Below are 15,648 nucleotides of genomic sequence, written 5' to 3'. Positions count from 1 at the left end.
TTTAATATTTTCCTAAAAAAAAAAAATGATATTAGTCACTTTGAATAAAAATATCAAAGAAATTAAGGTTTGTCAAGATGTGTTAAAAGTTTGTCGTTTTTACATTGTTGTACTTTTTAGATGGTTAAATTAGAGTAATTGGTATCAAGTTTACCATGAAAATATTTGTGATAAGTTTTGGAAGGTTAGATGAAAGAAGCATTTTAATTAGCTTGGAGAATGTTAAAAATTTAATTATAGAGTGAAGATGTCTGACTTGTTAAGAGTTTGTGAAGTAGTTCTTGGAATGTTTTTTGTGCCTGCATTTTATTTATGTATTTGGTTTGACATTAGAGTTTGTTTGTGTGTGTTTCCACAGAGCATTTGTACATTAACGGGGTTGAGTCTGTAGCGGAAACGGCCATTAGAGAGCTGATGGATCGATCGCGTAAACCACGCACCCCCACCAAAACCAGTACCCTCATAATCACGGGGGTTAAAAGGGTAAGCAGAAAATAAGAAACCCTACAGATTATGGGTATTAAAGGGGTTGTAAAGCAAGAAATCATGCATCTCAAATAAAACCAATACCCTCATAATCACGAAGGTCAAACAAAAAGTAGAACTTGTTACCCGATATGTTACCAAATTGACCTATTGATGTGGAGAACTGAAATTCTATAAATTATCATTATTTGAGGTGAAACTGAATGTAAGATACTACAGAAGGTCAGCTGAGAATAGACTGAGAAAAAAATGATCTCAGATATGTACCATTAACAGATTCTATTTCTCAGTATATTTTTATGTCAATTATAATATCATAAAAATTTTTTTATAAACTATCTTATTTCAAAATTCTTCACTTCGGCTAAATTACCTTAGCCTTCTTGAATCATCAGTATCATCAACATCAATAAGAAGATTGTATATGACGTTTATTCTAATTATGATGTTACTTTAAGCCAAATGTTGCTTTAAGATTCAAGGCAAGTCTGACAGGATAATAAATCTAGCTCAGGGTAGTGTGTGAGATTTCCCTGTCCAATATACAAAAAAAAAAATATTTAAATAATTTTTAAATAAATATATCCTCTATTAAATACATCATTATCACAAAGACTCTCTTATCTTTATCCAAAAAATGATCCGTGGGATTAAAATTAATAACATTAACAAACTTTGCATTGATCAGAGAAATTTTCTCAAAACTCAAAGAAAAGCGATGAATCAGTAGATAAAAATAACCTTCAGAATTGTATAATTAATATAAAATTTCCACAAATTCTTCAATTTTCTAAACCTATTGTTTTCAAATTAATCACCAAATTTTGTTGATTTTATCAAATCGAATTTGAAAATATAATTCAGGAATTTTCTGTATTGATCCATGAAATTTGTTTCCTAGAAATCAACTTTACTAATTTATTGGCAATAGAAATTAGGCTCGCTTATATTACTGAAAGACATATTTATTTCCCTAATATGAGTTTTGTGACTTTGAAATAGATTTAACTGCTTGTTGATTCAAATTTTGAAATTAAATTGGTGCATAAAATTAATCAAAGTGATATATCATGGGGAGTTAAATTTTTGAAATTCTTCATGTACAGTAATCTTTTCTTGATAATATGAACTATTACAAATACAAAAAAGATTAATGTCACTGATGTTGATTGAAAAAAGTAGGTGAATTTCCTCTTTCAATCTTATAGTTCGAAATGTCTTAAAACATTTCTGCTTAAAATCGTTTTAGGTACAAATGGATTTATTTTAGTTTGGGGTCCTGAATAATGTTATGTGGTTCTAACAATGTTACATATATTCTGTTTTTCCTAAAGACCAGTTATTACATACATTTGTTAAGGGAGTATTTTACCTTTGCTGAAAATATACTTGTTAAGGGAGTATGCTGCCTTACTCATTTAATCTCCATTTGTTGAAGATTATTTGTTAAGCAGTTTGCTACTTTATTTGTTCTACCATAGGATTTTGTGTTAGAGTGATCTCCCTTCATTAATTTATTTGTTATGGGGATATGCTGCCTTACTCATTTCACCAAGTTTTGTGTTAGAGTTATCTCCCATTGTTCGGTATCGTTATAGTATATTTTATACTGTTATAATGACTAAAGCATGTTTTAATGTACTTAAGTATACAATGTATATCACAATTTGTTTAAGTTCAAGCCTCTGGTGAAAAAAATTATGTACTTGTTTTTCAATCCAATAGATCTCTTGAAAAATTATTATTTTCTATAAAAAAGTCTTACAACAAGTTTTGAAATCAAACTCTTAGTCTGAAGTCCTGAAATTATGGTGAAACCAACACAATGTGAATTAAAATTATTATTGTTATATTTTGCGAAGACAGTATGATAGGCCACAGTTTTCATCAGAAAAGGAATGACTGTGTTATGTTGACCAAAACAGAATGTTGTCATATTGAGGAGTCTTGTTAGACAGGTTTGATTGTAAAAAAAATTTATGTCCTGAAATTTTGAAATCACATACTTATAAAATTTGTGCAATTTAAACTTTTTCCAAATGTCTGCTAGACCCAAAAATTGTGTTCTTTGTCTGATAAAGGACTTTCTAAAACCCAGAAGAAAATTTCCTTTTTTTGAGTTCAATTGAAAAATATTCGAGATATGTAATTATTGATGCTGATAACAGGATTCTTTATCAGTTGGTTCTTTTGTCCAGCTTAGAGAGATAGATGCTATGTAGATATTATACACTTGAGGTGACCAAAAAAATTAAATAATAGGAGATTGATTGGCACAGTATAATGTACTCGCCTTTCATCTAGACATCAGGGATTCAATTCCCCGAAGAGAAAGGGAAATGGGTCGCATCGGGTCACAAGTCCTTGCTGGGTACTCTGGTTTCCTCACAACATAAGACTCCTTGCTGACTTCCATTGGGTGGAAAAAAATGATTAATAAAAGTTTATATAATATGTTTAGCAATTATTGTAAAAAAAAAGAGTTAGTATGAAGATTTTAAATTTTTTTTTCAATAAATGAAAATCATACCGTTTATAATTAGAGGCAGTATCACCGTCAAAGTTATATGATGCCGTTATCAGTCTAATTGGAGGAATTTGTAAAGAAAATTATTTTTTCATGATGCAATTTCAATTTCTAACAAAAAGAAAGGATTCTGATGAAAATCTAGGAACAAACCAGTGTTTATTTACCTATATAAGTACTCTGTTTTCTTAGACTCTGTTTTTGATGGTACAACACCATCTTTTAAAACAGCAGAAGTTTTTGTTCACTTGAAAACGTTCACAGTATTACAGAACCCTTTAGGTCAAAATATTGAAATATGGTCTCTATAAAGAGGATGTGATTTATCTAGATTATTATTGAATAAGCAGGATTACACAAAGACTTCTTTCCTGATTAAATAAAGAATAACCAATTTGTTTGGTATAGTTTAATTGATTGTTTGCTTCTACTGTATCTAATTCAGATTTGTTCTTAGCATTAAACAGTGTTGTTTGATTTGTGTCTTTTGTACCAAACTTTAGAGATATTGAAACTCACTTGTGTGTGAAATTTCAGCCTGTTCAATATTATTACTGGTATTTCATCTTTGAAATCTCCTTCTTGTTGAATACTAATATTCTTCATAATCTGAAAAAAATAAGTTTTGACTTTGTATTATATCACTATATTCTATGAGTACTGTCTGTCTGCTAGGCTTCTGCCGAGCCATCGGAAGAGGTAACAGCACCATCAAGTGTGGTCACTGCCCCACAGGACGAACCGTCCCCAGTACAAGAAACTACAGTCTCTTCTGAACCTGTGGTAGAACTATTACAGCAAAGCTCAAATCTTCCTTCTCATGCTGTCCTGTCTTCATCACCTCCTATATCTGAATGCTCTTCTAAACCAGAAACTTTGCTCGAATCCTCTTTCCCCAAATTCACTCCTATTGGAATGCATCCTCCTGCAGAGGTGAAAACCTTCCCTGATAAAAAAAAATCTCCAAGTCCTATTATAGAGTCTGAACATAAAATTGCAGAAATGTTACCAGAACCTATTCCAACGATTGACTTACTGGACGAAAATGTCGTCTTTGAAGTTTCGTATTCTCTTGGAGAAGCTGATGTTGAACCAACAGAATCTGAGCTGGATTCTAGTCATCCTATCCTTTCTGACACAGAAGTTAAATCTGGCCTTGATGATTCAGCTGAAATTCCCGTGGCATATTCCTCAGACATTGATGAAGGGAAAGCATTTGAGGCTCCCTCTGTCCTCATTCCTGACAAAGATATTGTGGAGGAGGTAGCCACTAAAGAGGCTCCCCCTGTCCTCATTCCTGACAAAGATATTGTGGAGAAGGTAGCTGTCGATGAGGCTCCCCCTGTCCTCGTTCCTGACAAAGAAATTGGACAGGAGGTAGCCACTGAAGAAGCTCCCCCTGTCCTCACTCCTGACAAAGATATTGTGGAGGAAGTTGCCACTGAAGAAGCTCCCCCTGTCCTCACTCCTGACAAAGATATTGTGGAGGAAGTTGCCACTGAAGAAGCTCCCCCTGTCCTCACTCCTGACAAAGATATTGTGGAGAAGGTAGCTGTCGATGAGGCTCCCCCTGTCCTCATTCCTGACAAAGAAATTGGACAGGAGGTAGCCACTGAAGAAGCTCCCCCTGTCCTCACTCCTGACAAAGATATTGTTGAGGAGGTAGCCACTAAAGAGGTTCCCCCTGTCCTCATTCCTGACAAAGATATTGTGGAGGAGGTAGCCACTAAAGAGGCTCCCCCTGTCCTCATTCCTGACAAAGATATTGTGGAGGAGGTAGCCACTGAAGAAGCTCCTCCTGTCCTCACTCCTGACAAAGATATTATGGAGAAGGTAGCCGTCGATGAGGCTCCCTCTGTCCTCATTCCTGACAAAGATATTGGACAGGAGGTAGCCACTGAAGATGCTCCCCCTGTCCTCACTCCTGTCAAAGAAATTGAACAGAATGTAGATGTCGACGAGGCTCCCTCTGTCCTCATTCCTGACAAAGATATTGTGGAGGAGGTAGCTGTCTATGAGGCTCCCTCTGTCCTCACTCCTGACAAAGATATTGTGGAGGAGGTAGCCACTGAAGAGGCTCCCCCTGTCCTCATTCCTGACAAAGATATTGGGGAGGAGGTAGCCACTGAAGAGGCTCCCCCTGTCCTCATTCCTGACAAAGATATTGTGGAGGAGGTAGCTGTCGATCAGGCTCCCTCTGTCCTCATTCCTGATAAAGATATTGGGGAGAAGGTAGACACTGAAGAGGCTCCCCGTGTCCTCATTCCTGACAAAGATATTGGACAGGATTTAGCCACTGAAGATGCTCCCCCTGTCCTCACTCCTGACGAAGATATTGTGGAGGAGGTAGCCGCTAAAGAGATTTCCTCTGTCCTCATTCCTGACAAAGATATTGGGGAGGAGGTAGCCACTGGAGATGCTCCCCCTGTCCTCATTCCTGACAAAGGTAGTGAAGAGGGGAAGAAATTTGAGGTTATTGACACAATCGTTGAAGACAGTATTAAACCAGTGTCTGCTTTGGATGCTGGAACTGAAATCGAATCTACCCAAGACATTAAATCTGACACTTTTCCTGAATCTGACTCTGATCCTCAACAAGTCAAAGTAACAGAAGAAATGCTATCTCCCATAGAAACAGAACAACAAGAAACGTGTCAAGAAGTTGCTCCTGATTCTACATGTGTTGAGATAGTAACTCATTCACGGTCGCCTTCCCCTTACGGGGATGACAGTTCCTGCTCATCATTTCATGATGATGAGTACATCTCTCATTCATCAACTGAAGACTTAACTGAAGGCGAATCTGCACATTATTTCAAATCTAAGCAGGTTGATGATGAGACTTCGGAACCTCTAGAGTTCTCTACTGACTTAACGCCTGAGACATGTGAAACTAGCGTGACGATGGAACAAACAGAAGAAGATTCAGAGGCAGCACAGTATGCTGCAGTTGAATCAAAGGTGTTCAAGCCAGAGGGTCAGGAAGAGGTCAAACTCACACCCAAGCAATCAGAAGGACCAGTTGAAGCTGATCCATCTGAAATAATGGAGACTGACCTGGTAAAAGAACCTGAGTTGGTAAAAGAAACTGAGGCTGCATCTGAACAAGTAAAAGAAATTGATACTGAACAGGTTAAAGAATGTGAATCTGAAACTATAGAACATGAGCCAGTCACAACTAAGGTCATCACACCTGAACCATCAGGTGACCTTGAACTGGTAAAAGAACCTGAGTTGGTAAAAGAAACTGAGGCTGCACCTGAACAAGTACAAGAAATTGATACTGAACAGGTTAAAGAATGTGAATCTGAAACTATAGAACATGAGCCAGTCACAACTAAGGTCATCACACCTGAACCATCAGGTGACCTTGAACTGGTAAAAGAACCTGAGTTGGTAAAAGAAACTGAGGCTGCATCTGAACAAGTAAAAGAAATTGATACTGAACAGGTTAAAGAATGTGAATCTGAAAATATAGAACATGAGCCAGTCACAACTAAGGTCATCACACCTGAACCATCAGGTGACCTTGAACTGGTAAAAGAACCTGAGTTGGAAAAAGAAACTGAGGCTGCATCTGAACAAGTAAAAGAAATTGATACTGAACAGGTTAAAGAATGTGAATCTGAAACTATAGAACATGAGCCAGTCACAACTAAGGTCATCACACCTGAACCATCAGGTGACCTTGAACTGGTAAAAGAACCTGAGTTGGTAAAAGAAACTGAGGCTGCACCTGAACAAGTAAAAGAAATTGATACTGAACAGGTTAAAGAATGTGAATCTGAAACTGTACAACATGAGCCAGTCACAGCTAAGGTCGTCACACCTGAACCATCAGGTGACCTTGAACTGTCCTCGGAGCCAGAATTGTTATCTGCTGACGCTGAAGCACAGCATTCAGCTGTTACATCCGAGATACTTCCTGAATCAGTGATCCATACGAAATCTGCTCAAAAAGAGCAAACCGAACCTGAACTTATTGCGCAAACACAATGTGCTAGTTCAGAGGACTTTGTTATTACAAAAGTTGAACAGTCAAAAGAATTAGTAGTGGAGGAGGTTACCACACCCTGCCCTTTGTTACCAACAGAGAGAGTATTAGCCGCTGAAAAGATACCCTCATCAGAGGCAGTGTTATCTGAAACTATGCCGATGGAAACAATACTGTCTGCCGATGATACCACGCAAAGTGATTCAACAGATCAATATGAGTCCGAAACAGTAAAGCCAGATGGTGATACCATACTAACGGAGGTTGAACCATCTGAACAAGTTACAGCAGAAGAAACAACTACACCATGTTCTTCTTTACCGACTGAAAGATTACTGGCACCTCAAACTGTCCCTGCACAGGAAACAGTTCTATCTGAGACGCTGCCAAAGGAAACAAAGTTACCAGCAGACGATCTTGTTATAAAAACCACAACTGAGAGTGAACTTGTTTTAAGTGAAGTAAAACCATCTGAAGAAATAGCTGTTGAAGAGTCGGTTTCTTCCTGTCCTTCAATGCCAGATCAGAGATTACTGGCAGCACAGAAAGTCTCTAAGACAGAGACAGTGTTGTCGGAGACAATGCCTGAAGAGGCTTCATTGTCTGTTGAGGGTTCCACTGTCTCTACATTGGTATCTGGAGAAACTGATGGTGCAAGTTCTATGCCTGTTGTAGAGGTTGAAGAACCAGCAGCTGTATACACATCTCTAGAACAGGCAACATCTTTTGAGGCATCAGAAGAATCTGCGGATTTTAAAGTAATGACTCAAGGAGAAATTTCAACAGAAGATAAAGTTTTACTCACTGACGAAGTCGAGGATAATCTTTCAGAATATGATGATCTACCAGGAAATATTCCAACAGATTATCTTATAGAGGAGACGACAGAAGACCTGGAAGAAGAAACTGAACAGTTAGCTAAATTTCCTATAGAGGAACTAGCAGATTTGGACATTGAACCAGTGGTAACAGAACCTAAAGAGGGAAAAGCAGTTGAAGCTACAACAGCAGCAGAACCAGTGGACCAATCTGAAGCAGGATTGGTGGAGGAAGCACATGGTAAGACAGAACTTCCCACCAGTGATGGCCAATTGGAGTCAGAAGACATGAAGACAGTTAAAACATCTGATGAATTGGCGACTAATAAGTCACTTCAGTTGGATCTGGTGTCAACTCCTCTGTTGCAAGAGATGGAGCAGATTGCATCTGACATGTCCTCCCTTGCAGAGGACATTTCAAAAAGTCCTGTTCTTGCGTCAGCAGAGATTCCTATGGAAATGAAAGATTCAACAACAGATGCTGTTGATCAGTCTACAACAGAGAAGGACTTCGCAGATGAGGCACCTTCGACTGTTACTTGTCATGCAACTGATGTTTCGATGGCAAGTGGCAGTTCACAGGAGATGTCAGTAGAGGATATAGAAGGTAGTCCTGTGGAGTCTTTGACTCCTACACCTGAGAATGAAGATGGTCTCGAGTTGGAAACACCTACAGTCACATTGGAAGTTTCTGCTGAAGAAACTGCTTTACAGCTTGTTGATCCCCAGGTTAAAGAAGAAACTGCCCTGGAATTCTCTTTAGCCACCAGGGAGAAACTGGCTTCTATCTCATCAGTTTCTGATATCATTCAAGACCTTCCTGCTCATTCTGCAGAAACTGAAGAGGAACCAGTGTTAGGAGCATCTGCTGTTTCTGTTGATGTGGTTGGTATGTCTGATCCCATATCAGAAGAAATGTCGGCTGTAGATGATCTGATGAAAGAAGTATCTGGATATTCTCCATCAGAGATTGAAGGGCAAGAAGTTATTATGACTGGGCAATTTGTTAGTGAGCCTGTCGATGTGTCTGAACTTGCAGCTGGAGCTTTCACAGTGGAAGACACAAGTTCTCAACCTGCAGAGGGTCTCAAATTAAATGTGTTTGTGACCACAGATCTGGAATCTTCCACACCTTCTTCTCCACTTACAAAATATGATGTTGTTGAAGACTTGTCAGCTACTATAGATGAACCATTGACTGATGAGAAATCAATCAAGATGGATGAAGAAGACACATCAGAGAAATCTGCAGAGCCTGATGTAGTCACACATGAAGAGATAACAGCTGTTGGGAGTTTTGATCTATCAGCAAATCTGACTCTGGAAGAAACACAACCTGATACTTCAATAACAACTGAAACACAGCCGGAAGCGGAGGTAACCTTGACTCTCCCTGCTGCAGATTCAGCAACATCAACAGAAGTGTCCATCCCCGCACCAGATGAAACCCCAGATGTTGACTCTCCTGTAACACGCGCAATGCTTCGGAGACAAAATTATTTGGCAGAGCAGGCTAAAAAAAAAGAACTTTTCGAGGCTTCTGGGCATATTAAGAATAATGAACCAGTCCATTCGCATGAAGCCCCTTTAGCAATTTTACCTATTGATAGTGAAGAAATTCAGGATGAGAGTTTACCAACAGGATCAAAATCAAAGGAAGTGAAGGTGGCTGCTGCTGTAACACATGTAGGTATCAAACCAAGCGAGCAAACTTTTGACAATAAGCCGAAAACAATTGTTGTTCAGGTTGAAAGTACAGAGATTACTGGTCCTCCAAAAGAAATGGTGTCTGATCTAATGTCAGGTCAGAAAAGAGCAAACTCCCCAGAAAGGTATGGTTCTCTAACACGTCCCTTGAGAGTATACAAGCAAGTCAGCAGTGACATAGAGGATGATAATACCAAGGCAAATCAGAAAAGGGTGGATGACTGGGTGACAGCGACTACAGATGATATGATGGTCACGAATCCAGAGTCGTTGACCGTCCAAACACCAGCTTCTCTCCCAGAGAGTTCCCCAAGCATTCAACCAACTGATGAGTCTGTGCATTCACCAGCGACCGATAGCGTTCAAATTACCCAGCAACCTTTGCCAGAAAATGTCCAAAGTGTTTACAAACCAGGTTTCGTCATTCGTTCACAACAAACTAACCCTCTACCCCAAACAGAAAATGTACAGGTCCAGCGTGCTGGTTTTGTCCTACGTCCACAAACTGTAGAAAATCTTCCCCAAAACCCACATCCTTTGCCTGAAAGTGCTGGAAATCCATACCAACCTGAATCCGCAGAAAACCCAAAATCTAATGTTGAGGATATCCAGCTTCCCCCAGAAACCCTTCCAGATACTGATGATGTCCCCGTGCCCGGTCGTGTGTATCGTCCCAAAACTGATTACAACACTCTCCCACGTCCCTCAAAATCCTCCAAAGATGTGAGTACTCCAAAACGGGCTGGCTCTCTGCCTCGGAGCTCCTCATCTGCTGAAAAGCAGCGTAAGGTAGGGCATTGCAGGTTAAAGGCATTATGGGATATGACGTTCACGTTTGTAAGGCCCATGGAGAGTACTCCTAGGGGTTCTTTAGATTGGGTTGAGGGATATATCGTCAGAATTTTATAAGAAATTATTTTTAAAAATCACAACTAACATAAAGCAATGTAGGAGAAATTGTATATTTTGTTTTGGTATTTGAGACGGCAAGCTGTGCCTAAAAGTCTAGTTTAAGCATTAGATTAAACCCCATGATTATTACTGGAATAGCTCAGTGGTATTTTCTTAGACTTCGGAATAGACAAGAACTCCTGGCAAATTGCCAACAATGTTGTATTTTAGTGATGTTATATATGGTGATAACAGCAGCTATTTTTATTTACAATGGTCCATTTCACACTTATTGAAATTTTGTTACGATTGCATTCCCCATAAATATCGCTGCCTTGCTGCTTTGCTAACTAACTAGACTTTCTAGGAGTACTCTCATCTACTGTCCAAACCCCTTTCTGATTTCCGAAACATGTCTTCTGTTGGACTGTGCTGATTTCTTCTGCTTTAAAAGCTTCTGTCTGACTTGGTACCACTGCCTTGTGTTCAAATTTCTTGTCTGGTTGGTTGTAATATCTGCTGAAATCTTCCTGTTGAGACCAGGTTGACCTGCTGTTTGAGATTTCTTTCTTCTTTCTTGCTGTTGAGAGAAAGATGGCCTGCTGTTTGAGATTTCTTTTTTTCCTTTTTGCTGTGAATGATGTTTGACTGTCCCAGATCCTTGATTTGATACCATTACTCCATGGAAACAAGCAAATGGATACATCCAACTTCACTTTTCCAGTCTTGTTCCTGTTGTCCACATTTTATCCAATGGTTTCCTGTGCTTTTTGATTTCTCAGTTCTCTCCATTTTAAACTCCTGTAGATGAAGTGTTCCTGTGTTTACAACTAGAAATATTTATGGTTTTGCTAGTGTATGAAAAACTGATTAAATTATTTCAAAATTCAGAATCTTTTTTTAAAGTAAACTAATTTTTAAGTTTGATTTTTTTCTGGAAAAAAATGTCTATCTAACTTTTTAGTAAGTTGAATGACATTCTGACAGGAAGTTTTAAATTAGTTGTGATTTTTTTTACTTTTTTGTTTTAATTTTTCTTAAAATAAATTTTTTATCTAAATTTCAAAATTAAATATTTTGTCAAACAGGAATTCTAACCTAAAGAGCACTGAATTCATTATAAATAACATTTCTTTAAGATATACTTAAATATCTATTTGATAAGATGTGATTAAGACAAATAAAACATATCTAAAGATAATTTGCTCAGGGTTGTGGGTTTATAGTTCACTAGACAAAGTTTTTATAATGTCTGGTGATCATGAACACATCATCATATCGCTAGCAAATGCTGGTGTATTTATGGAGTCCTTTTTCATCTCTAAAAATAAAATACGATATAAAATGATGATATAATATTTAATTTATGAGTCATTATGATTCCATGGCAATACACTTCGTCATAACTGTTCAGCTATTGCTGTTGACAAAAATTGGCAACACAAGCTTCTATTTCAATACCCTGTCATGAGATCTCCCCTAAATTTGAGTCTAAGGTTATGTGTTATACTTGTGGGCTTATTTTAGGAAAATTATAGTCAATTATTAAAATAAGTAATTTTTTGAAAAATTGTATTAATAATAAAATTTCAACAGAATACTAATAGATCTATAATATGCCTAGCTGTTGATAAATGTTGTCTCCCAAATAATTTGAATTTATTCCAAACATTTAAAACAAATAAGTTACATATTACAGAAGGTTTCTAGAATACATTCATAATATAGATTACACTTTTATTTTTTCAAATTTTTGCACATTTTTTAATACTATCTAACACAAGTATCATCAAATTGTCTTGAAATAGCACAATCACAAATTTTATATATTTTTTTTTTTAGCTTTTTAATATTTGTTAATAATCATTGCATAGTGATTTTTTCCTGGATTGTCCATTCTAGAATGATGTTCTGTTTGCCATGTTGGTATTCTATAATGTTTTATTGCATGCCAACAGGAACCTGTTAATAGAAAAATACCGACTATAAAGGTAACCAGGTGTTGTATACAACTGGATTCCATCAGTCACCTCTAGTTGTTAGATATTAAATACCGTATTTATCCTAAGAAAATACTTTATAAAATTTACAGGTAAATGTCGCAAGAGGTGACTGATGAAATTCTGTCTGTTTAATGGTAACAAGTGTTTGTATCTGGTTTTTTTTTTTTTACTTTTATTTATTATTTTTATTTATTTAGTTTTTTTTCTCCTTTCATCGCAAGTTCTCTCAATCATTGAATGTGTTAACTACATCAATATTTATTGTATGATAGTAGTTATTTTATTTTCTGAAAAAATTTCGAAAATTATTAGAATTTTTCTGTTTTGCACGTTTCATACATGTACATTTTGTATTTTCACTTTTTTTTTTTTAAAGATATGCATCTGAAATTTTAAAAAATATGCATTTAAATTTTTCTAGACTTCAATCATTTTGTTCTGGTATTTGTGTATTTCTGTCTCAGGAATATCAGTGTTATAACCTTATATAACCCATCAAACCTACAGTATAGAGATAGTATGTATATTGTAAATCATTGCATGTAATGTAATGTAATTTCTTTTTAAAAGTTTTAATTTTTACTCAAAATTTATTGCAATATATTTTTATCCAGTGGAAACCTTGGTAACGGTTTTAAATAATATGCATTTATTGAAGATTCTGATGTTTTTATCAAAATTATTTTAACATGATAAAATTATTTGGGAATTGACACGGTATCAAGGATTTGTTTTAAGTTTAGCTGTATTGATGTGAATTTGTGAGCTTAGTTACAATAGCATCACTTAAGAATCTAAAGACTTATCCTAATTATTCATCAACCAATAAGTCAAATGTATAGCTGTATGCCTTATTGACTATTTTCCTTTTTTTTTACCAACAGACAACACAGAGCTCTCCAACAGAGGAGGCAAATAGTGACATCCCTACTGTCAAGATGGACCCTCCTCCATCTGGCCAGGATGAAAAAGGTATGTCCCCCCTTAAGTTAAATTCTCATCCTCAGAATTATGATCAGTTAAGAAATTTGTTCTTGTGTAACTTTAGATTTACTTCTGTTGGCTGATCAATAATTTTCATGTTGACTTAGCTCTGGTGTCTGTGATATCAGAATGTAGGTATACACAGTTGTTTTAGGTCTGGTATCACTTATTAGCTCACTGCTGAATTTTAAATCAGTCGAAATGGTCGTAGCTGTCTGGGCTTATTGCCGAACAATAGAAAATGTTGTACAGCTAGGAGAGTACCCTCCAATCTTGTTTGTGTATCAGAGAAAATTAGCTGTGGTTGGATGTAAGTCAGATGGAGGTTGTGTTAAGATAGTTTCTCATATTACCATGGAAACCCCATCTCTTTCCATTATGACTTGACTGTCGACACGGTTTTTGCCCGTTTTAATTTGACGCAGCTCTGCTTACTGTGGTATATCTTAATTAACATTTTTAAAACTGTCAACAGTGAAGTTTTAATGTTGGCTGTTAGCAAAATAAAAAAAATGGTTCATATAGAGCAATGCTATATACTGCAGCTTTTGTGTCTTGTATCAGGCTGTAAATATCATATAATTTGATTTAGCACTGGCTTTTCATTTGCTTTTTGATATATTTATGAAGGCTGGTTTATTATGATCAGTTTGGTATTTTCAGTGATGTAGCAACCTCTGTACAGCTAGAACAAAAAAAAAAAAAAAATTATAAATAAATATGAAAGATAAAATTTTCTTATTTCTAGGAGAACATTCTTCTGTTTGATAACATGTTCTGTCATTAAGAGATTTTTTCAAATTTATGATAGAAATTTAGCATTGTAGTACAAGTTGTAATTAGTCAAAATTTTTGATATTTTGATCTGAAATGTTTAAGCTCTATAAGAAAATACTTTCTAGTACAAACGTAGAAGTACAGATAGAAAATCTCCTGTCATAAGCGGCTGTACAGGGATGTTTTTCAGAAAGTCACCTTCATTTGTGAACGTGTACATTATGAGAATTTTTCAACAATGAGTTGTATACTATGATGTGTGTGATCTAACATTACAGAGAAAAAGAAAGGCTCCTCCTTAGCCCGTACAATTAAGAAGAGATTTTCTCGTTCTAAAAAGCGATCTAAAAGTGCGGAGCGTAGCCGTGACGACTCGCACCTCCAGCCACCAGGCCAGTCCTATGGGCAGGCTCAGTCTAAAGGTTAATTTTAATCATGCTCGGGTATTAGTGGAGTTTCTGCCTGGTTGCCTCCCTTACTTAGTAAATCTGTCAGTATTATCAGTGAAATATATGTATAAACAATTTTTTTTCACTGTGTTCAAATTTTCACAAATAATTTTGTGAGAAAACATTGTCACAGTTAATAATTTTGAACTTGATAATAAATTTCAGTGTTTGTTTTAAAGTAGATCTTTCCATGTAATGTAGAAACACGGTCTACAATGAAGACAAAAATAGAAATTATCATTATTGAAATTAAATTTAGTTAAATAAACATTGTAAATATTAAATTAGAATATGAAATTGATTATTTGTAAATCCATGACAAAAATTTTGAAAGATATTTTGACTTTGATTTTTAAAGTTCTTTCGTATTGACATTAAAATATTATAACTATTCAAATTTCAAATGTAAATGGTAATAAGTTTATGAATGTTCAATGGTTAACGGCATTAAGCTTATGAATATTCATTGATAAATTTATGCTGATAAGCTTATGAATATTCATCATAAAATCTATGATAATAACCTCATGAATATTCAATGGTAAATGATAATACTGATGGAGATAATTGTTTACCCTGCATATGATGTAGTGGAAGCTTGTCCCCAAGTTTGGTATACCTTCTAGTGCCCTTGTTATTGTACCAACCATTTTATAGTTTCAGATCGTGCTTTCATTTATTTTTATCATTTTGCATTTGATAACCATCATCTGAATAATATAATCATTTTCATAATTTAGATAACTATTATATTATAATTTGTTGTTGTTGTTTTTTTTTCATCATTGTTTTTTTTTTTAGCTTGATTTTTTTTTTTTTTTTTTTTTTGCCATTAATTCAAAATAACTTTTCTCAAGGGAGGTAACTGTTACTAATACTGCTGAGTAGCTATTATCAATTTACATACCCAACTTCAGCCACAACTAAGTGCTGCTGCTTGTAGTGATAAGATATATTTCCAAATTTTTAGAAAGTTATTGAATGATTTTTCAGCTTTTTTTGTGTGTGTTAA

The 15,648-nt window shown here is 35.9% G+C and overlaps 1 protein-coding gene across 1 annotated transcript in view; it reads left to right on the top strand.

Moving 5' to 3' along the window:
- The window catches only part of LOC132552943 (titin-like), a 92,993-nt gene that overhangs the window by 65,109 nt on the left and 12,236 nt on the right, over positions 1-15,648 (top strand). Inside the window, exons 12-15 of the mRNA XM_060217142.1 lie at positions 359-483; positions 3,689-10,321; positions 13,311-13,398; positions 14,466-14,609. Coding sequence (XP_060073125.1) covers positions 359-483; positions 3,689-10,321; positions 13,311-13,398; positions 14,466-14,609 — 6,990 coding nt within the window. The remainder of the gene's footprint in view (positions 1-358; positions 484-3,688; positions 10,322-13,310; positions 13,399-14,465; positions 14,610-15,648) is intronic.

This window comes from Ylistrum balloti, unplaced genomic scaffold (genome assembly GCF_031769215.1).
Source record: "Ylistrum balloti isolate Yb309-2 unplaced genomic scaffold, AGI_CSIRO_Ybal_v1 Utg370288, whole genome shotgun sequence".
In the NCBI taxonomy this organism is placed as follows: domain Eukaryota; kingdom Metazoa; phylum Mollusca; class Bivalvia; order Pectinida; family Pectinidae; genus Ylistrum; species Ylistrum balloti.
Note: the sequence above shows the minus strand (reverse complement) of the source record. Positions and strands in the feature narration are given on the sequence as shown.